At 33.9% G+C, this 23415-nt stretch overlaps 1 protein-coding gene across 1 annotated transcript in view; it reads right to left on the bottom strand.

Annotated features, from left to right (window-relative positions):
- The window catches only part of LOC142346119 (uncharacterized), a 203444-nt gene that overhangs the window by 171968 nt on the left and 8061 nt on the right, over nucleotides 1-23415 (bottom strand). Inside the window, exons 2-5 of the mRNA XM_075398624.1 lie at nucleotides 19757-20017; nucleotides 16686-16985; nucleotides 13081-13194; nucleotides 5855-6223 (exon numbers count right to left, since the gene is read on the bottom strand). Of these exons, the coding sequence (XP_075254739.1) occupies nucleotides 5855-6223; nucleotides 13081-13194; nucleotides 16686-16985; nucleotides 19757-19818 (845 nt within the window). The 5' untranslated portion in view covers nucleotides 19819-20017. The remainder of the gene's footprint in view (nucleotides 1-5854; nucleotides 6224-13080; nucleotides 13195-16685; nucleotides 16986-19756; nucleotides 20018-23415) is intronic.

Below are 23415 nucleotides of genomic sequence, written 5' to 3'. Positions count from 1 at the left end.
AAGCATCCTTCTTTAAAGAATTGGGAAGGTGTGAAAGGTTTCAGTGCTGCGAGTTTTATTTTGCCAAATTTGCCCCTATCCATGTCTATCGACTATATGCATCAGATTGCACTTGGGGTTGCGCGAACAGTTCTCGATCTGATTTCGACAGAAATCAGAGGCATCTGCAAAGAGGAGTTACGAAGAGCAGTTAAAAATCTTAAAGTAAGTTTATTGTATATATATTTTTTTTCAATTTGCTGATTGCTTGGTTGTTCGATTGTTTTCATATGTTCCTCATGAAATCAAATGTTCCCCCAGGAGTCTTTCCGATCTGCCTTATTTCAAAGCAAGCGAGTGTAAAGACTGGCTTCTGTATTTTGGTCCTGTATTTTTCCAATTGAATATTTGCCCCGAAAGTTATGAACGGTTCATGTGTCTGAGCTATGCAATTCGAATCCTTCTAACAGACACAAATCATACTGAGGAAGCTGGAAAACTTCTCAAGCGATTTGCAAGAATGACGGAATCACAATATGATGAATATTGTTTCACAATCAATGTCCACTTTTTGTCTCACTTGAGCTGGCAGGTCCGAAACTTTGGTCCGTTGTGGTCGACGTCAGCATTCATGTTCGGGTCTGCTAACCATTTGCTCAGCCGGCCTTCCACAGGCACAGTTATTCATCAGGATCTGATATTAGAGCGCTATGTTCGGCGTAAAAAGTTAGTGCTAACTGATTTGAAAAACGATGGTTTGCTTCCTTTTGCGCAGAGCATTTGCCTTTCAAAGAAAACGTTCCGCGAGCATAAGATAATTGATGAAACAGCACTACCAATACACTTTGATCCCACAGATACAACTTTATATTCAACCATGTCCACGCGCACGTTCAATTTGGATTCACTTGCATATTCAACAAACAATAACGCTTACGTCAGTTTCAAGCACGCGGATCAGAAAGAGTATGGTGAAATTGTGTTCTTCCAGAAGTCAGAAATAACTACTTGTCTATTAAACGTGTTCCGAATCGTCAAATGTGTCTCACATAAAGATTCCAGCAAAGAAACTGAAATTTTGAGTTTTGTTGAGGTCGAGTATGCTGGCTACCAAAAAGAAATCTTCACCAGTGATATCCCCAACAAGCTTCTTCGCATTGATCTCGATAATAGAATTTTTATGTCTGTTATTGTTGATCATTTTGAACACGAGTAAAGTTGATATACCTTGTTTTTTGTTCATCTTTCAATAATTATGATTCAAAAGTAATTTATACTCCTGCCCTCGAGTTAAATTTTTCTCTTAGTTGAGGTTTTTCGCTTATTTGGAAATTCTAGTTTAAAACGTCTTTTTTCCAATGGGGTCTTAGAGTTGTCGATAGCTAACGAAAAGCAACGTAGGAGTCCCACTTTTTATGTGGGTCTAAGTGCGAAAAGAATTTTTGGTTTAGCTTGTATAGAAAAAAAGTTTGTCTCTAAGTTGAGGTTTTTTGCTTAATTGGAAATTTTAGTTTAAAACGTTTTTTTTTCCAATCGGGTCTTGGAGTTGTCGAAAGCTAACAAAAAGTAATTAGGAGTCCCACTTTTTTATGTGGGTCTAAGTGCGAAAAGAATTTTTGGTCTAGCTTGTATAGCAAAAAAGTTCATCTCTTAGTTGAGGTTTTTCGCTTATTTAAAAATTTTATATTAAAACTTCTTTTTTGCAATCGGGTCTTAGAGTTGTCGAAAGCTAACGAAAAGCAACATAGGAGTCCCACTTTTATTTCGGTCTAAGTGTGTAAAGAATTTTCGGTTTAGCTTGTATAGAAAAAAAGGTCGTCTCTTAGTTGAGGTTTTTCGCTTATTTGGAAATTTTATTTTAAAACCTCTTTTTTTCCAATGGGGTCTTAGAGTTGTCGAAAGCTAACGAAAAGCAACGTAGGAGTCCCACTTTTCATGTGAGTCTAAGTGCGAAAAAAAATTTTGGTTTAGCTTGTATAGAAAAAAAGTTCGCCTCTTAGTTGAGGTTTTTCGCTTATTTGAAAATTTTAATTTAAAACGTCCTTTTTTTCCAATCGGGTCTCTGAGTTGTCGAAAGCTAACGAAAAGCAACGTAGGTGTCCCTTTTTGTATGTGGGTCTAAGTGCAAAAAGAATTTTTGGTTTAGCTTGAATAGAAAAAAAGTTCGTCTCTTAGTTGAGGTTTTTCGCTGATTTGAAAATTTTATTTTAAAACGTCTTTTTTTCCAATCGGGTCTTAGAGTTGTCGAAAGCTAACGAAAAGCAACATAGGAGTCCCACTTTTATTTCGGTCTAAGTGTGTAAAGAATTTTCGGTTTAGCTTGTATAGAAAAAAAGGTCGTCTCTTAGTTGAGGTTTTTCGCTTATTTGGAAATTTTATTTTAAAACGTCTTTTTTTCCAATGGGGTCTTAGAGTTGTCGAAAGCGAACAAAAGGTAATTAGGAGTCCCACTTTTTTATGTGGGTCTAAGTGCGAAAAGAATTTTTGGTCTAGCTTGTATAGCAAAAAAGTTCATCTCTTAGTTGAGGTTTTTCGCTTATTTGAAAATTTTATATTAAAACTTCTTTTTTTGCAATGGGGTCTTAGAGTTGTCGAAAGCTAACGAAAAGCAACATAGGAGTCCCACTTTTATTTCGGTCTAAGTGTGTAAAGAATTTTCGGTTTAGCTTGTATAGAAAAAAAGGTCGTCTCTTAGTTGAGGTTTTTCGCTTATTTGAAAATTTTATTTTAAAACGTCTTTTTTTCCAATGGGGTCTTAGAGTTGTCGAAAGCTAACGAAAAGCAACGTAGGAGTCCCACTTTTCATGTGAGTCTAAGTGCGAAAAAAAATTTTGGTTTAGCTTGTATAGAAAAAAAGTTCGCCTCTTAGTTGAGGTTTTTCGCTTATTTGAAAATTTAATTTTAAAACGTCTCTTTTTCCAATTGGGTCTTAGAGTTAACGAAATCTAACGAAAAGCAACGTAGGAGTCCCACTTTTTATGTGGGTTTAAGTGAGAAAAGAATTTTTGCTTTAGCTTGTATAGAAAAAATGTTCGTCTCTTAGTTGAGGTTTTTCGCTTATTTGAAAATTTTAATTTAAAACGTCTTTTTTTCCAATCGGGTCTCTGAGTTGTCGAAAGCTAACGAAAAGCAACATAGGTGTCCCTTTTTGTATGTGGGTCTAAGTGCAAAAAGAATTTTTGGTTTAGCTTGTATAGAAAAAAAGTTCGTCTCTTAGTTGAGGTTTTTCGCTTATTTGAAAATTTTATTTTAAAACGTCTTTTTTTTCCAATCGGGTCTTAGAGTTGTCGAACGCTAACGAAAAGCAACGTAGGAGTCCCTTTTTGTATGTGGGTCTAAGTGCGAAAAAAAATTTTTGGTTTAGCTTGTATAGAAAAAAAGTTCGTCTCTTAGTTGAGGTTTTTCGCTTATTTGAAAATTTTATTTTAAAACGTCTTTTGTTCCAATCGGGTCTTAGAGTCGTCGAAAGCTAACGAAAAGCAACGTAAGAGTCCCACTTTGTATGTGTGTCTAGGTGCGAAAAGAATTTATGGTTTAGCTTGTATAGAAAAAAAGTTCGTCTCTTAGTTGAGTTTTTTCGCTTATTTGAAAATTTTATTTTAAAACGTCTTTTTAATCGGGTCTCGGAGTTGTCTAAAGCTAACGAAAAGCAACGTAGGTGTCCCTTTTTGTATGTGGGTCTAAGTGCAAAAAGAATTTTTGGTTTAGCTTGTATAGAAAAAAAGTTCGTCTCTTAGTTGAGGTTTTTCGCTTATTTGAAAATTTTATTTTAAAACGTCTTTTGTTCCAATCGGGTGTTAGAGTTGTCGAAAGCTAACGAAAAGCAACGTAAGAGTCCCACTTTGTATGTGTGTCTAGGTGCGAAAAGAATTTATGGTTTAGCTTGTATAGAAAAAAAGTTCGTCTCTTAGTTGAGTTTTTTCGCTTATTTGAAAATTTTATTTTAAAACGTCTTTTTAATCGGGTCTCTGAGTTGTCGAAAGCTAACGAAAAGCAACGTAGGTGTCCCTTTTTGTATGTGGGTCTAAGTGCAAAAAGACTTTTTGGTTTAGCTTGTATAGAAAAAAAGTTCGTCTCTTAGTTGAGGTTTTTCGCTTATTTGAAAATTTTATTTTAAAACGTCTTTTTTTCCAATTGGGTATTAGAGTTGTCGAAAACTAACGCAAAGCAACGTAGGAGTCCCACTTTTTATGTGGGTCTAAGTGCGAAAAGAATTTTTGCTTTACCTTGTATAGAAAAAAAGTTCGTCTCTTAGTTGAGTTTTTTCGCTTATTTGGAAATTCTAATTTAAAACGTCTTTTTCCAATCGGGTCTTAGAGTTGTCGAAAGCTAACGAAAAGCAACGTAGGAGTCCCACTTTTTATATGGGTCTAAGTGCGAAAAGAATTTTTGGTTTAGCTTGTGTAGAAAAAAAGTTCGTCTCTTAGTTGAGTTTTTTCGCTTATTTGAAAATTTTGTTTTAAAACGTCCTTTTTTTAATCGGGTTTTGGAGTTGGCGAAAGCTAACGAAAAGCAACATAGGAGTCCCACTTTTATTTCGTTCGAAGTGTGTAAAGAATTTTTGGCTTAGCTTGTATAAAAAAAAAGGTCGTCTCTTAGTTGAGGTTTTTCGCTTATTTGGAAATTCTAATTTAAAACGTCTTTTTCCAATCGGGTCTTAGAGTTGTCGAAAGCTAACGAAAAGCAACGTAGGAGTCCCATTTTTTATGTGGGTCTAAGTGCGAAAAGATTTTTTGGTTTAGCTTGTATAGAAAAAAAATTCGTCTCTTAGTTGAGGTTTTTCGCTTATTTGAAAATTTTATTTTAAAACGTCTTTTTTTCCAATGGGGTATTAGAGTTGTCGAAAGCTAACGAAAAGCAACGTAGGGGTCCCACTTTTCATGTGAGTCTAAGTGCGAAAAAAAATTTTGGTTTAGCTTGTATAGAAAAAAGTTCTTCTCTTAGTTGAGGTTTTTCGCTTATTTGAAAATTTTATTTGAAAACGTCTTTTTTTCCAATCGGGTCTTAGAATTGTCGAAAGCTAACGAAAAGCAACGTAGGAGTCCCTTTTTGTATGTGGGTCTAAGTGCGAAAAGAATTTTTGGTTTAGCTTGTATAGAAAAAAAGTTCGTCTCTTAGTTGAGGTTTTTCGCTTATTTGAAAATTTTATTTTAAAACGTCTTTTTTTCCAATCGGGTCTTAGAGTTGTCGAAATCTAACGAAAAGCAATGTAAGCGTCCCACTTTTTATGTGTATCTAGGTGCAAAAAGAATATTTGGTTTAGCTTGTATAGAAAAAAAATTCGTCTCCTAGTTGAGTCCCAGAACATGCTGGAAAAGTCTCAAAAAGTCGGTTTTTCACCTTCATTGGAGCCTTTTCCGACAACTTTTGATGTATTATTTTACCGTAATGTTGTCTGTTTTGGAGAGCGCTTTTCGGGCCTAGTTTTTTTTATCTAGTGCTCTGCTCGATTCTCCTATAGCCTTAGTTTGTAACTCCGCCGAGAACATACTGGAAAAGTCTCAAAAAGTCGGTTTTTCAACTTGACTGGAGCCTTTTCCGACAATTTTCCAGCTATTATTTCACCTTTAAAACCTTATTAATCTTGGTACGGCCTTAGTACGGTACCTTAGAAATCTTAGTACGGCCTTACTACGGCCCGTAGAAAACTTAACAAGATCTTAGTACGGTTTTGATTAAAGACTTATACGGTGCCGTACTACGGCCTTACCAAGTTTTCCAAGTTCGGGCAACCTGGGAATAGTTACAAGGGGGTTTGTAAAACCATAAAAAAATTACAACTAAACTTTTTGCCACAATTGTTTATTATGCAAAATTGATTTAGCGTTCTGAAACATCTGCACAAAAAAATAAATTAGACAAAATCTCAATTTACCTTATTTGAACCCACTGTTGATAAACCATGTCATCTGTACCATTAAGCGGCCTCCATAAACCAGATTCGAGGTTTTTCTCCAATCCAAGCCAAACTGCGTCAGAGACTTGCAATACAAGGAGAGCACCAACAAGATATTCAGCGCTGCCCAGTGATTTTATTTCTCCAAAAAGAGGGCCACCAGTTAGCTTCCAGCACTCGGCCAGGGCATCCGAGTATGTCAGAGGTTTTGTTTGAACATAAAGCACTGTGGAATCGGGCAGTGTTATTTTTTCTAGGCCACTCTCAGAAGATGCAGTCGTTGGTCCAATCGTGCTCGTTGAGAGATCTGGGTTGTCTGATGAGACTGAAGGAGTTGTTGGTGCAGTACTAGAAAATTTATTCAAGGATTAGGTAAAAATTCTAGTTAATTTTTAAATTATTCTTTAATGCAACTAACCTAGAAACTACCGGGAAGCAAAGTAAACTACCTGCAATTCTAGGTAAACTTTCCTGCAATGTAACTAGAAATTGCAGTTTTACCCTCCTAAAATTTTACCTTTGAACAAATTTTTCTAGTTCGATAAAATTTTTTGAGTATTTATGTCAGAATAGAATTTATGTTCACTTTTTTAAAAAATTTAGTGATAAATTCAATGCAGGAAAAATGTGACACAAATCTAAAAATATAAAACGTAAGCTTAACCTCGAAGTCAATACAGCTTTTACTATTAAAACAACCAGAAGCAATCTTTTTTAACCTAAAAATTGCGTTGAATGGGAAACCTCTGGATCCAATGCTATCAGTTATCTGTCTCACATCTTTAACTCACGGATTCAAGAAACAAAACCTTTCATTTTTAGTTGATTTCTTGAGTTTATATTAAAGAGGGACAAAAATTTGCAATTTGTTTTGAAAAAATTTGCAAAAGTCTTGAAGAGAATTGGGATTATTCAATTCAAATTACGAAAAAACGAACTATTGATCTTTATTTTCCATTTTAAAATTAAATCTTATTTTTATGGAAGGTGCAGTTGACAATAAAAAATTTGCCAATAATTGTTAAAAGTCACAGTATTCTTTCCCACGCTGAGTTATCACCAAACAAAAATTCTAAAAGTTGTAAAAATTTCAAAAAAAATGTAAAAATAAATTATAAAAATTAATGATGGATTCAATGGAGGAAAATGTGACAGCAATCAAAAACATAAAGATTGCGCTCAAGCGCACACTCACAGCGACATTTAACATTTAAACAGCTTCAAATAATCTTGTTTAATCTAGCAATTGCGACGAACGCCAGGATGTTTTTCCACCAGTTACTGTATATCAGCTCAAATATTGCAAATATTCAAAATCATCATTATTAATAGTGGCTTTCTTAAAATAAAAATGCCAATTGTTCTAGGATACCGACAGAAACTGAATCAAATTTGACCACTGAAAAAAAGACGTGTTCTCCAGCCGAATAGATTAGTAATCCAATTGGGGAAAGAAGAAAACTTAGTTGTTTAGTACGCCTCAGTTCATTGAAAATAACTCATATTTTTCAGCATTCATAGAATAGTGAGGCAGGTGTTTTGGATTCAGTGACAAAAAAGCTTCGTTTAATCATGCGGATAACCAGATTTCTCACTTTATTTACCTGTGATAAATCAATGCAGAACGCAGTGACAGAAGAGAAAAGAGGAGTAGTAAATTACTGAAAGCCTTGGTCAATGAGCTATATTTATTTTGACAATATATTGAAGAAAGTTACAACGGTGACTAATAAAAAAAATCATTTTGCGGGAAAAATTCGAATTTGTTCAAGGAGAACAGTGAAAAGCATCAGAACATAAGAGTGCACAGATATAATCTTTTTTGCGCGTGAAAAGCGTAAAAAAATATTCATAATTACAACAGTTTTTCACTACAATTTTTTTGAAGTTGTAGCTGTTAGCCATATTTGTGAGCTTATGGAAAAGAGCGGCAAGGCCGTAAGAAAATCTAAACTTTTAACAAAAGTAAACGGTGAAGTGTTTGTTTTTAAATGGTGTTTCGTATGTGAATTGAAAAAAAAAAGTTTTCATAAAAGGCTGTTATTTGAATCTAAAGGGAACCCTGTTCAAAGTGACCAAGGCTCAACAAATCTGAGATCTTTTTCATTACGAACTCATCTGGGATTCTAGGATATAAGAATCTTATATGGAAATCTTGGCAACCATAGCTAGATCATAGGAGAAAATTTCGTATGGTCTGTGCTGAACCATATATGGTCCTTGGATAGGTTTTACAAGAAAAGTCAACCCTGGCGTTAAACTGACTTCGTGTAACTCAATTTATTGTTTTTTCCGCTTTTTTGCTTTTTTTGTTTCTAGAATTTAGAGCAGTTAAGGTTCTCTTCTTCTTTTGTCAATTTACATACAATTCACGAAAAAAGAAAGAGGAATATTAATGAAAATACTTATTAGCAACCGGCTGCTCTGCTCACTATGTAATTTGAACGTTTATTTTCATGAAGAGTAGTTCAAATATGCTCTGAATTTGGAAATAACTGACACACCATTTGCTTACATTACCAAATCCCTAAACAATTTGCAGGAAAATTTGATTATATAACGCTGGTAAAATTACCTAGAAACTGCAAGAAATGATTTTTGTGCAACTAATCTAGAAACTACCTGCAGACAACGTAATTACCAGAAATTTAAAGTCGTCTGCAATGTACCCAAAAATTGCATTGTTACCATCCTAGAATTTTACCTGCAAAAAAATCTAGCAGGGTAACACTGCAATTTTTCTGGGTACTTCCACCTGCAAATTGCATGTAAAATTGCACGTAGAATTACCTAGAAATTTCATTGGCAGGTAACTTTTTCCATAAAGTTACTTGCAAATTCTAGATAGATTGTAGGCAATTTTACCTAGAGTTTAACCAGCGGCAATTCTTTAGGCAATTCCATCCGCATAAAAAGTCCTATTGAGCCTCGTTCAATTTGAACAGGGTTCACTAGAAACTCAACTGACAGCCTTTTAGAAGAACTTTTGTTGCGATTCACACTGGAATCGCCAGTCAAAAACAAACCTTCCACAGTTTAATAATGCCAAAAATTTTTGTTTTTCTTACGGCACTGCCACTGTCTTCCATGAGCTCGCAACACAAGCTGGCAGCTATAATTCAAAAATTTTTAAGCGAAAAATTGTTGTACTTATGAACAGATAAGTTTCTTCAATTTTTCACACCACGAAAGAAATTATATTCGTGCTCCCTTATATGTTCGTATGTTTTTCACTGTTCTCTTTAAACAAATTTGACTTTTTTTCCAGCAAATTCTCATTTTCGTTTTCTACACACTTGTTACCTTCGTAACCTTCTTTAATGTATTGTCAAAATATTTGTAGCTCCTGGACCAAATCGTTCACTCATTTACTACTCTTCTTTATTCTTCTATCACTGAGTTTTGCATCGAGTTATCGCAGGCAAAAAGTGAGAATTGACGTTACTCCAAAAAACCAGCATAGACAGTGAATGCTGAAAATATATTTTATTTTCTATGAACTTATGCGTAACAAACAACTAAGTTTTCTTCTTTTTCGCTGCTTTTTTGGCAAGTGATTCGAAAAAGTTTTCTCCTGAAAACTTCTTTCTTTACGGCAGTCAAATTCAATTCATTTTATTTATCGTAGAATTATTAGTATTTTTTTGCTATTGTTAGTAATTGTATCGTTGAGTCATTATCGCAGATTTATTAATATTTTTATTTTCAGAAAGTCACTATTTTATCGTTATCGTTATTGTCATCGTTATCGTTACTGTTATCGTTATCGTTATTGGTATTTTATCCTTATCGTTTTCCTTATATTATCGTTAAGTCGTTATGGTAGATTTATTGGTATTTTCACTTTAAGAATGTCACTATTAAAAATGATAGTTCTGATTTTTTTGCAAAATCTGAGCTCTTATTCAGTAAATAATTGAAAAAATATTCTGACGTTCATCGCGTTTTTTAGATTAAATAGATTATTTAAAGCTGTTTTAATAATAAAGGCTGCTGTGAGTCTGCACTTAAGCTTTTGTTTCTCATTTAAAAAAAATTCAGAAAAAAAATTAGAATTTCACTTTGACAAAAACTTATGAGAATTTTATCGAATCAATTCAAATTTTTACACTACTAGGAATTTTTGTTGGCGAAATGTGGGATAGAATACTGTCACTTTCAGCATTTTTTGGAAAACTTTTTTTTGCACCGCGAATTCCATAAAAGAATAGATTTTTTTACATAGAAAACAAAAATAGCAATATGGTTTAGCATCTCGGTTTTTTGTATTTTGATTTGATTAGTCCCAATTCTCTTCAAGACTTAACAAGCTTGCAAATTTTTGTCCATCTATGGGATCAACTTCACAACAGAAGACAGTTTTTTTGAACGTTTTTGATTTCTTCATTCCTTGAGTTAAAGATGTCAGTTAGTTTTATATGTTTTCGATTGCTGTGACAATAATACAGCATTGAAGTTTTCTCTACATTTTAAAAAAATTTAAACGAAAATTTTTATTCTGACAAAAATATCTAAAAATTGTATCGAATTCATTAAAACATTCACATTTCTGATTGTTTGTTTTTGACAATAATAAATGCTTAGATGGGCAATTTGGTATTGAATGTTGTCATCTTTAAGATTTTACGGCAAATCTGTTGTTTTCTTCTGCAATTTCTAGTAGTAATTAGAAATAATTTTTTAAACTAAACAAATGCTGACGTGTCATCCTTCTTCTAAGCTTCAGAACAGAGGACAACTGTTTGTTATTGAACTGATTTCTAGTTGCAAATTAATGAGGTCGAATATCTAACAGTAAGGTCTTAAAAACTTTTTATGCTGTAATAACAAAGAATTATTATTAGTGTTACGAATCATAACCCTTTTTTTGTTTAAGGGTTAAAGCGAAACTAAATTTAACCTGAGGACACATTCGGATTAATCGACGTTAAACTAATTTTAAAATACCATTAGTATTGTAAAATATTTCAATCTTAGTTGAATGAGTAAACACAGTTTCATCTTGATTATGAATTTCAAAAAAATGAAAAGCTTTGTTTCCGTTTTAATTAAATAACGAAATTACATTGAAGTTTTCTGAAGTTTACGAATTCACAAGTTTTAAAATCTTCAGTGCTGATCTAGTTCAGTCACTCTCATTTTGGCTCTCATTTTGTGACTCTGTTTCATTTAATGTTATTTCAATTAAAAATATTTCGTCAAAGTTTGGCCAAACCAAAGCAAAACTTCACAAGGCGAACAGTTGAGTAACGGCTCGAATTGTTTCTATCGTTGATTGATTTTGCGTCGCTAGATCCTGTATGCTGAATACGAGTATACGATAATTTCTCCTTGACAGAAGCTGCCGTTCCTCTATTTCTTGATTTTGTGCTTAATTTGTTGGCAACTTGGAGACATTCTCTGTCGGGCACACAACGAAATAAATACGCTAGGCTAAACCTGGAATTATTAAAAGTCCGTCCGCGACCATGAAGAGCAGTTATTTAACTGGACAATATTTTTGAAGGGCAAATATATGAATTAAAAACATCAATCAAAATTAAAATATAGGAAATTGAACTATACTATGGAGATGGTGCCAAATTGTGTGCCACATTCCTCCTCAATGGAAAATAGTTTGACTGCAACTTGTTTTGCAAAAATTATATCAGAAAAATAATAACATATGTTATTAACATATGTTCTAACTGAATAAAAAAGTTGTTTATGTGAAAGTTTGAGATTAAGAGTTATCCAGTTCTGTCTGATTTGCTTGAGGAACTGTCATCGAGAGTTCTTTATAGTTTGTCACTATGTACGTATGCATCGGGTACGCCTGTGTTGTCGAAAAATAGCTTGGCTCATAAGTTATCTACTGCAGTGCGGTTTGTTTTTGTTGTTGCTGAAAATTGGCAACGACCAACCTTTTTTTTGCTACTCTTTTTCTTAATTGTCGACGCTTTGTCGAGATGTAGCTCGGTATTCCTGAAAGTTAGGAGGGGAGCTTTCAAGGTTGCGAGAAAGTCATTTGAAACATCTAAATTTGTAACTTAAATAGAAAAGCGTTTTCGTTTGCTTTTGCCTTACTGGGTCGATTCGTTAGTGTTGGGGTATTTTGCTCTCAGTTTGTAGCTGCTGCTGGTTGAATACTGATTTGCGGTGCTGGTTTCTTGATTGTGAGTGGTTTAGTGGGTAGTCTAACTTGCAACGCGCGTATATTATTGGAATGTATAGAAGATGCGTAGTTCACATCGTCCTTTACTTTTCGTCGTTTGATGTGTTTTCCTTCCTGTAACTTTTTGAGTGTGTCCCTTGCATGTGCTTTTATCTTGTGTTCTGTAGTTTTTTCCTATGGGCGTCACTTTTCTTCGGTCCTAATGCTCTGCCAGAATTATAATTCTTTCGGCTTTGGTGCCGAGTTTAGCCAAATCAGAGATGCGAATTGTTTCTTCAATTTTTCCAGTTCTTTGATTGTGGTTGTGTAGTTCTCCGTTTTCACAACTGAGGAGCTGGGAGCGAAAACTGCGTATAATCCGTTGTCTTATTGGTGAGAAAAATCTGCACATCTGTTGATTTATCCTTCAAAAAAAATTATCAAGAACAATGTTTTCTCTTTCGACAGATACAAAGACATTGGACTAAAACCAATTTCGACTCTGGTCGCCGGATTACGTCAAGCGAAACTGTCGAGCTCTTGAGTAAGTCGCGTTCGATTTCTGCCATAATTTTTAGTATAAGTAGTGAATTCTGCCACAAATTTAAAACATTACTTTTAATCTTTTGCATTTGCAACTATGTATTATTCGGTAGAGAAATCACCTCAGTTTAAATAGTTTTTTCATAAGACCGGCCTATTAATAGGGAAGCAGAGTTTACATTTTTACTTATGCATAATTTGCCGGTGAAATGTCCCTTGGGTGAATAAGAAAAGGAAAGTGACAGGAATCTCAAATGGGGGATTTTGCAACGCCCAACTGCAACGGGCTGAGACACTTAATAAAAATTTACAATTTTTTGATTTTTGTCCCCAATAAGAGAAAAAAGTCAAACAAAAAATTTGGGCGAAAAAATTGTGGGACCTTTTTTTGCAACGGCAAAAATGCCAAGTGTCGGATCCCGTTATAGTTGGGCGGTGCAAAAAAATTTCTCCACTCCCAGTTGAGGTTCCTGACAAATTCATTTACTACTGGTTTGGTTTTAGTTATTTGCATGTATGCGTATCTAACCTTAGTCGGCACAGAGAGGGTATCGTCAAATCACAGTCCTGAAGCTCAACATCTCCTTCGATTTCTGTCTGGGACGCCAAAAAGGAGATGCAAGAGAACCCATCCGTTGGTTTGCTAAAAGAATAAAACTTTCAGGCGTATACTGATCAAACTACCAGGAGAACCCAACTGAGAATCATTTCTCCCGTGTTGATGTAAAGTAAATAAAATTGTAAGATTTGAATTATTTGAAAAAAAATGTTTCGTGAAAAAAATTTATCGCGAAGTGCAGCTGCCCAACCTTCGGATATTTTCCGTGTTTTTGACTCCTCCTCCTCTCCCCCCCATCCTCCCCCCCCCATCCTCCCCTCCCTCCCCCCCCCCCCATCATTCATCGGCCAGTTATAGTTCGAGTTCGAATAATGATTATGGTTATGATAATGTTGGAATGAATTGAAAAGACAACAAAAAAACGTAATAATTTTTCAGTTTGTTTATCTAAGTTTATAGAAAATGATTTTGTCAGCATGTTGCGTCTGGAACGTACAAAAAACTTCCAAACATTCCGTTGAGCAGAATTCGGTACGTTTGCTTTCAAACGCAGGAACTAGTTTGTGAGATTAGTTTAACCCGTAAGAAAGCGTCGCTATGTTCGGTTTTAAGCGTACGAAAGTTTCCGTATTTCATATGTGAAAAAAAAATTTTTTGATAATCATGTAACTTAATGATAGAATTCTAATCGCAGGAATTTGACAGAAGAATTGAGGGAGGTTCAAAAGTACCTCTGGAGACAAATTTCTCAAAACATTGCAATTTGATGCACTTTCCTCTCTAACTTGATGAAAAACTAAGACAAAAATTATGATTCTCAGCTGGTTTTTAAAACGCAGATGTTCCAGACGAGTTGAGCATCAACAGGAATTTACCACAATGTTTCAAATTTACGGAATTGTGATATTTTGAGCCGTTGTGATGTATTGATGAGCAAAAAAGTACATATATCGTTTTAAATCGACCATACCAACGATTTCAAACGTACCGAATCCAATCATGCTGACAATACCAAGACAAAAATTATGAGGACTTTGATAGTTAGTTTCCGGCCAAAATTGCAAAAAAAGTTTCGTTTGTTTAAAAACACAGAAATTCAAGTAATTTAAAGAGCTTCTTGTGCGATTACGCTACTCTGACACAATGTTATTCATTAATTTTCTTTTTATTACATTTATCTTCGAAAAAAAGAGCGTCTTCAATTTCCACTTTATAATTTCAATTTTAAGTTTTTCGATCTTTGCCTGGTTTAATTATATCCCAAAAAAGATTTATGCTGCTTCATTCGGTTTTCCTAAGATTCTTTTATAATCTGCTCAATCGAATGAAGAAAAAATCAACAAAAGCATTCTCGACTGTGTTAAAGCTTCAGGTCACTATTTGCAGGAACTGTCTTTTTTGAGTTGCCAGTGCTACAAATTTACCGGACACAATATTGGATTACTAATATAGTAAGCAACACCCTAGTGATCGCCGAATTGAAAAACTTGCAATGTTGGAATCCAATTTTGTCTTTGGAATTTAAGTCAAAGTTTAATTGAAGTTCTTAGTCCTCTCGTAAAGTTTCTCGTTTGAGGTCTGTTAGGTAGGAACCTTCCATAGTTAAAAACACTATTGATGTTAATAACTTTGTTAAGAAAAATTGAGTTCGTCTGAAAAATAAACCTAAACATTCATACGCAGTTTTTCTATCAGCTGATCGCAAAAGGTTCTTTAATAGAATTAAGATGTCAAATTTCCGGATCCAATATAAAGGCAATTACCGTGAAAGTACAAAATCGATACACTAAATTTATATGTATATAAATCAGAAACATGGTTCAGTTTACTATAAAGAAAGCTCTATCATTGTCCAGTTTTATTAACTGACGAACTTTATATCACACGTGGAAAATTTTGGTTAAGAAATTTAGAATTTTTTGACCTGCAGCATCTTTTGGAAACCCGATAACACAAAAAATTTGGGAAATCAATGAGATTTAGCAACAACAGACATATTTTTCCTAGATCAACAATTTCAAGATACTTTTACTGTAGCAAGTTGAAATAAATGGTCTAACTCATTCCATTTAAACTTTTTTCAATAATTTTGTGCTCACAACTGATCTTTGATTCTCTCTCTCTCTCTCTCTCATTCTCTCTCTCTCTCTCTCTCTCTCTCTCTCTCTCTCTCTTTCGGAGCATTTTTCATTCTGAGCGTTTGTCTGATGGCTCTCAACTTTTTAAAATTTTAACTGATTTAGTTTTAGTGTCTTTTTGTAAAAAGCATTTTAGATCATTGTAGAAAAACAATAGTTTTTTTACAAGTTTGGTCAAAAGATGTAGTTTATGTTAAGTAGAAAGTTTCTTCAAATTTCAGGAAATGCTTGGCTGTTTTTTTGATAGCTTCAAAAATCAGCATTATTCAGTTTTCTTGATCAGGGTCTTCATGCAAAGCCAATAATGACAATCTTTTATATGTCATGGTTGCTGGATGTTTGTCTGATTTGCCCTTTAATTATGTTTGCTTCCTCGCAGGAATGCTGAATCAACGCTTACAAAAATTCCTAAAGACAAAACGGATCTACTCTGTTTCGCCCCCCCCCCCCAGTGTTTTTTATGACCCCCAGTTACAAATTGTATGTTGTTATATAGCTCGTTACTATGTAAGAAAATAGCACGCGCGCTTGGGGGTCATAAAAGATATATGCTCACTAAGATGGGGGGACGAAATAGATTCGACAACACTGATATGAAAAATATGAAAGTTCTGTGTTTTCTTAGACCATTTCTTAGACCACCTAGTATTTTCTTAGACACCATCTAAGATTTATCGCTACTAAAAATTCCCGTTTTGAATTTTGTTTCTAGAAGTTAGTTGCTCAACACACCCAGTGCCTTAAGAAAAAGTTCTTTTCTTTCATGAGGGTGCCAAGAAGTCTCCAGACATCCTTGTTTTAAAAAAGGAGCAATTTCATTGTGTACGTAATTGTTCGTGGCACTATCATTTCAGTTTTCTTGCTAGTCAGACGATCAAAATTATCGTCTTACCGATTTCCTGTCAAGCATACTTTTACAATTTTGCTGAAGTTCACATAATTTTTGTCCTTTTACAAATAATAAAATATTGCTTTCGGTTTTCACAATTCAGAAAAATTTTAGTTTTGATTAACTCTTTGCTTAAACATCCAAGCAACTTTTAGAAGTGAGTCTAATAATAATCCCGGTATATAATTTGAAAGTTTCAGGATTTTTTTCGGGACATGTGATGCTAAAGGGATCTGTTTTCAGGAAGTTTGGCTTCTCGTTGAAAATACGGTACTTTCACATGAATTTTGACGCGGGAATAGTTTCCTTCTTAAAATAGGCCTTTCACCTGAATAGAAGACATTATAAATAGATTGAATGGTAGAAACAATATATCGAATAGTCTTTCTCATAATAGCCGCCCTTTCAGCATAATGGGAATATACCGCATAGCCCCCTGTTTTCATGCATGCATTACGAGTTTTGTAGGGGAGGGTTTTTTTTGGAAATTAATAACTTTAATATAAGAATTAAGAATTCTTGAGAATTAAGAAATTGTAAACACTGACAGGCTGTGGATTTGATTCCATTCTTGCATAACTGGTAGTTCATCAGCATTCATTGGTTCCCACTCGGCATTGCGACTATTAAACTGCAGACCCAACCACGCAATGTTTACACCGGCACTCTGCATAGCATCATTTATTTCCTTGACCTGCAATTTGGAATTGATTTCTCCGAATAGATTCATCCCCGTCATTTTTTTACATTCGGAGTTGGCTTGATCGAAGCTCATGTAAACATCTACAGTGGCGAATACGGTAGTTCTACTTGAAGGCGCAGTCGTTTCTTGACTGGATGTCGAGGCACTTAAAATGAAGGCAGATTACAAAATTATCACAACCAATTTAAAAAATCCCTTTGTTAATTGAACAGTGCTCAATTTTTTTGCAAAATCTTCAACGAAACATGTGTGTTTGGTAGCGCAGAAATTATTGATCTTTTTTTCCATTGAGAACTGGCTCGAATCAAAGTTTTTAATGTTAGGTTTTGATTTTGGCAACCACTCTTTTCTCATTGGTTGTCCTTGTTGGGCTAGTGTTTATTGTTAAAATTCATCAGTTTGTATACCTGTAACTAACCACTCAACTAAATTTAATTCATTCATTCATCGCCATACTAATTTTTATTTGCATGTTTTTACTGTACCCTTATGTAAAACAGGGTATATTTTTTGGCCTTAATGAAAACAGATAACCAGACCGTTCTTTTGAGTCATATTAATTGACTAAGAGGGAGACAGCAGAATTAACAACGTTTTGCTCGTCTTTCTTCGGATGTCTTTGATCGTTGTTTATTTGATCTTGTTTTGTTAAGTTGATTTCTTGGTTTGGATTGTCAACGGAATTCCCACGTGATACGACATAGAAGGCATTGGGAAAAATTTATAACCAAGATTGAATTGTCTTGCCAGTTTCGAACAAGATCCAAAACTATTTTTAGCATTGTTAGTTTGCTCAGTTTTGTTTTGCTATTTTATTTTTTAATTCAATTTTAAATTGATTGACGCACATCAAGAATGACATAAAATTGTATACAGTTTGTGCAAAATTTTACTTTTTATTGGAAACAATGGAAAATAGGGGAAAATTGGCGTTTCACGAGCAAAAATTTTTCATTTTTTCAACTTTTGGTCCATTTTCTAACTTTAATTCAATTAGTGAGAAAATTTCTTAGACGTGATCTCAAAAACATTAAATTTGGAAGTTTTTTCAAGTTGTTGCTCGTTCGTTCTTTTCCCTCTTTTTTTTAAATTTTTTTAAATGAAACAACCCAGTTGTTATACACTGATTATTTTTAGCGGTGTACTAATAAAGAATCCTCGGGTAATGTTTTGATGAAAACAGAAAATTTGTTTGATAGTAAAATCAATTGGCCTTAATTGTGAACAAATTTTATCGTTTATTACAAAGATTACTAAATTTCATTTCTCTTCAAAAAATGGAGTAGATTTGATCTTGAATCAACACCCTAACGTTTTTTTCTTTGGTACTTTTTTTTGTTTTATTATTTCGTGCCTGCTCACAATTGTCTACAACAATTTTTAAATTCATTAAACTTATTTTTAAAAAAATCATCTTAAAGAATCACCTAGTTACTTAATAATTATTACCTATTAGTGGAATGATCTCTTTAAAACCATCTATATTTTCTAGAGTAGCTATGATGTATTCTGAACAAAAAACAACTCTAACTCAAAGACCTTTTACTTGCAAATAAAATACTGCAAACTTACTGGAGACCTTATTCTCGACTAAGTCAAAGTTGGTACCGCTCAAAGTGTATTCTCGAGAATGTAAATTGGCTCTTTTCTATAACTCATTTTGATCTCTGAGTTTGCACCAACTCTATCGAATAATCCTAAGAACTTAGAAAAATCGAAAAAAGGATAGAGTATTACCGAGGAAATCAACAAAGACTGCACAGCAAAAAAATGATTTTATAATCAAGAGATTTGGTCAAAAAAAATTACTACAGAGAAAACGTTCATAACAAAAAAGGTCAAAAATTCGACCTTTGGATAACCGTACCCGGACATCTATCGTTTTTTGTGGCGGCTAACCGATTATATCAATCAACGACTGATATAAACAGGGAATCTAGGTTTTTGCTATGATGAAACTTTCGATTATTTCACTGGTTAATGAAGAGCAAGAAAATAGTTAACAACTAACGTTTATTTAGGAGTAATCTTACGCAGTAAAAGAACTTTTCAATTTTAATTTCAATTCCTCACGAACAGTTCTCAAAGTTCTGAGAATTCATCAGCAAAACTTCAATATCCTAATGTTCCCTTCAAAATTTCCTGAATCCCATCTCTGTCGCCGATGTAGAATTTAAAATTCAGCTAAGGTGATTCTGGGGCCTTAGCCGCTAAATTCCAACACGTTTTGAAAATAACTCCTATGTATTGTTTTCCTCTAAGTTAGCCAACTAGGCGACTTTAGTTCTCCTAAAGACCTTCTACCCTAACTAACTTATTAAGAAAAACGGGCACAATCCTATATTTAGAAAAAGTTACCTTACACCAGCTAACTTCTAGTACTTATGCCTACTGAGGAAATTTTATCAAAAACAAGCCGAAATCTAACTACGAACTCTGTCTTGCCAACAGAAAGGAGAGACTTCACTTACAAAATTATATTGAAAAGAAGCTCTGAAAATCTACAAAAATTAAGCGGTATATACACTCCGCAAAAGTAGATAATAGAGATATACCCAAGTCCAATTTCTTTTTATAAACTAATTTTATCCGACAAAGTCTAAAAAAATCACAGGGTTGAATTACGTTTATCCTCAATTTGGTAAGTTACTTCTAATGTGAGTTGAGAAATCTTAAGTTTCATTAAAGTTTCTAAGTCCGTTCAGTTTAGAAAAAGTCAGAACTGTCAATACTAATCAAAATCATTATTTGTTCAATAAACCGCTTATACAGTTCTAACTTACTTAGCCATTATTCTTTCATTTTAATATAATTCTCAACTTCTGAGTAATAAACCCAAGGTTTGTACCTTGCTATAGTTTTTTCAGTCTTCTTTAGTTTCTTAAGATATTTAAGATAGAAATTCCATTTCTATACCTTTTTGTTGTCGTTGCATCCGTTTGCGTCGAGATTGCGTTGAACTTGCAGTCCAAGAACATTCTAGAATCGCCAGTTTGAATCCCATCGGATCGAAAGATCAGTTGGCAGAAAGAAGGTCGACAGAAGTTGTAGAACTCACACTGGGCATCGTGAGAGCATTTGAACCCGCATGTAATTTTGGAAGCTGTATAATCGGCTGAGTAGAGATGATCATTGTTTTCGTCTTGGAGGTAAATTTTCGATTGGTAGAAATGTCGACTATATTATGCAAAATTTCGAACTGATTTTGAACTGATTCAAAAAAATTACGAAAAAATAGTCATACTGGTTTTAGTTGACGACAGAGAAATCTGGGACTGTAAGAGCAGTTAAAAAAAATTCTCCTACCTTTCTTGCAGAAATTAGTTTCGGGTAAAAAGTGTAGCTGGGAAAACGAGTAAAAGTTTGACGAACAGGGTAAAAATCTTCTTCAAATGCGCGTAATTCTTTGCGGTGCCTTTTTGTATCATTGTTACAAGAACAGCATTTTGCGCTATTTTCGCTCTTTTTAGCCAATTCAGTACCGAAACCCCCCCCCCCCCCCTCACATGAAAATAAAACATATCAAAAAGGGATAAAACGGGTAGGATAGAATAGAAAACCCCATTTTTCTCGAAGCAACCGCCCGATTCATAGCTCACAAAATTCGTCAGAAATGTTCTGTTCCACTCAAATGCATGACCTCGCAAAGGCAGACCTAAAATCAAACATTGCTCTTGCTGGTTTTACAATTCTGTAAATCGGTAACTTTTGTGGAAAGTAGTTACCAATTCCCCCTTCGAAATAGCCTAGTTTTTGAATGTCACCTATTTTTGGGAAATTCCTCGAAAGGCCATTCCAGCTCTGAGGTACCAATTGAAAAAAACTGCAGTAACGAACAGAATAAGCACATTAAAATTTTTGCTGAAAAACATCCTGCCTTCGAATATACAAATAAAGACAAAGCTGATGTTTCAAATTATTGAGTCAAATCGAGTTGGACACTGTAGAACTTAAATTTCGGCTAAGTTTGTTTGGGGAATTAGCCTTTAAATTCCAACCCCGGTCGAGGTGTCACTGTCATTCAACGCAACAATAAGTAAGATAAGCGGTGAATGCGGTGAAATTACATAAATCAGGCGATGAATGCTTTAAAACAAACATTTTATCGCCTGGTAGCGGTGAAATAACATAATTTCACCGCTGATTTTAGCAGTGAATTTACATAAACTCTGTGGTCTGAAAAAAGTGTCCAGATTATGTGAGATAAGTGATGATTGCAATGAAAATACAACAATTCACCGCTTAACTTAGTTTTGATCTTACATAAATTCACCGCTTAGAAAAAAGTGTTAAAATTGTGTGAGATCAGCTGTGAATGCGGTATAATTAATGGGGAGTAAGGGAGGAATTGTTAGATTTAAGCCCCCCCCCCATAAAATTACCCCATAATCTTACATCTTTTTGACACTTTTGTCTAAGCGGTGAATATATGTAATTGCACCACTAGAGGAAGCGGTGAACTTACAAAAATCACCATAATTCACAGCTAAAATATGTAATTTCACCGCTAAAATTCGGAAATCTTATAAAAATTCACCGTGCATGTTTTACAGAAAGTATAGTGAATATGATTTAAATTCAAAACAAAAATAGTCGAAGTTAGTGAGAGATGGCGCAGAGGAAGACGAAGTGCGTGACATGCAGTTGGAATTTAAAATCCTAAGCGTGACATGTTGGAATTTAAATTTGTATGCGAAGTTTCTGCTTTCTGTTGCTTATGCAGAATGTGCACTACCAAGATTTTTGTTTGTTTTGATGTATTTTTGGTTAGGTGATAGTACTGCACAAAGATAAACAAAAGATTAACAACCAAGTTACAGTTTTTTTCCTTTCTGTCATATGCAAAAGCGTCCCAAAAATTCTCGTGAAAAAAAGAGCACAAGCTCTTATTAGAATTTCGTCTACATTTTCGGCTGAGAGATGTAAATTCCATTCAACTTCTTAGTCAGTTCAATGAAGACAAAATCAGACATACGTTTGGTGATTGAACCACTTATAAAGTCCTAACTTACTTAGCCATTATTCTTCTATTCTATTTCAAGTCAAAATTCTTGAGATATAATACAAGGGTAGTTTTTCATAGTTTCTTAAGTAATCATAAACACTTTTTTGTTTCTTAAGTTCTTTTTTCTTGAGATAGCATTAACTAGAAATTTTTGCATTTGTAATGAGTTTTAAGATCGTGTGGACTCGCTTGTGAATAGCTTGAGCTGATATTTGGAAACTAGAAAGATCTTTATAAATTGATCAGATAACAAGACTCCAGCAGAAGAAAAAAATATTCTCATTTGAGACACGTGAAAGTCTGAAATTTTGAATATTTATCAATGTCAATAAATTTTCTACAATTATATTCCCAAGCTTTGACAGATGTCAGAAATTGCTGTATTCTTAAGGAAGTTCATTAAATCGAAATTGGACCTCCTAATGTTGCGACAAAAACACAAAAAGATTACAATTGGGAATTTGTAGTTGCTAAAGCCTCCACAAAATTGATTCTGCATTATTCTTATGAAATAAAAGAACAATAGTATTTCAACAGTAATAATATTGGTATTAGTAATATTGAATTACCTTGAAGGAATAATTACGACAAAGACAGTAATTGTAAATAGCAAGATGCCCTCCTCTTTACCTACTATGATATTGTCCAAAAGAAAATCAGAATAAATCAGAATCTCGATTCAATTGAGGAAATAGTTTCAATTGAATTGAAAACGTTGTTTACTTTGCGCAAAAATATTTTCTACCCTATATATGTTTTTGTTTCTCATATGCCACGATATAAAATGCACCACGGAATGCTTCTATAACTATACAAGAAAATTCTAGAAATTTGTGCTATTTGATCGGATATTTCAAGTTCTTAATCATGGTCAGTAAAATGTGTCATACTTGCTCAACTTGGCCAATTTGTTGTCTTGCACGATTCTGTCAAGTAGATTGGTTAGCCATCAATTATAATGCAAGACAAATTGTTAACTTACAAGATCGTGCAAAGATTTGGAAGAAAGTTCTGAAACACGTCAACACCTGGGTAAAGTTTTTTCCTTAAAATTATGAAAGAAATCCTTAGAATTGTGCTGAATTTTGAACAATTTCAGCACTAAAATTGTTTTTAATAATGCACTAAAAATGTGCTCAATGGGCTTTTGTGAGAAATGCGCTGAAATCCATTTGATTTTGGAAAGGTTTAGATCAATGTCAAACAAATCCCACGTTGAGTCTCGAACTCTGCTCTACTGTTTGCATTTTTCTTATTTAACTTGATTTTATATTAATGAGGGAATGTAAGGAAAGCTTTGAAAAGTTCTCAAAATTGCCAAAACTATGAAGGAAACGTACTGAAAACTCAGATTGTATCTTAAATAATTTTAGCAGCATACACTTAAGCATTTGTCAACAAAAAAACTTTCAAAAATGTTGATTACTAATATCAGATCGAAATAATTGGAAAGATTTACGCTAAAAAACTTACTTAATAAAACTCTGAATTACGCTGAAACTAAGTAAGAAATGCTCTGGAAGCCGTAAAATTTTTGAGACGGATGCACTGACACTTTTATAATGACCGC

This window comes from Convolutriloba macropyga, chromosome 9 (assembly GCF_964194025.1).
Source record: "Convolutriloba macropyga chromosome 9, txConMacr16.3, whole genome shotgun sequence".
Classification (NCBI taxonomy): domain Eukaryota; kingdom Metazoa; phylum Xenacoelomorpha; order Acoela; family Convolutidae; genus Convolutriloba; species Convolutriloba macropyga.
Note: the sequence above shows the minus strand (reverse complement) of the source record. Positions and strands in the feature narration are given on the sequence as shown.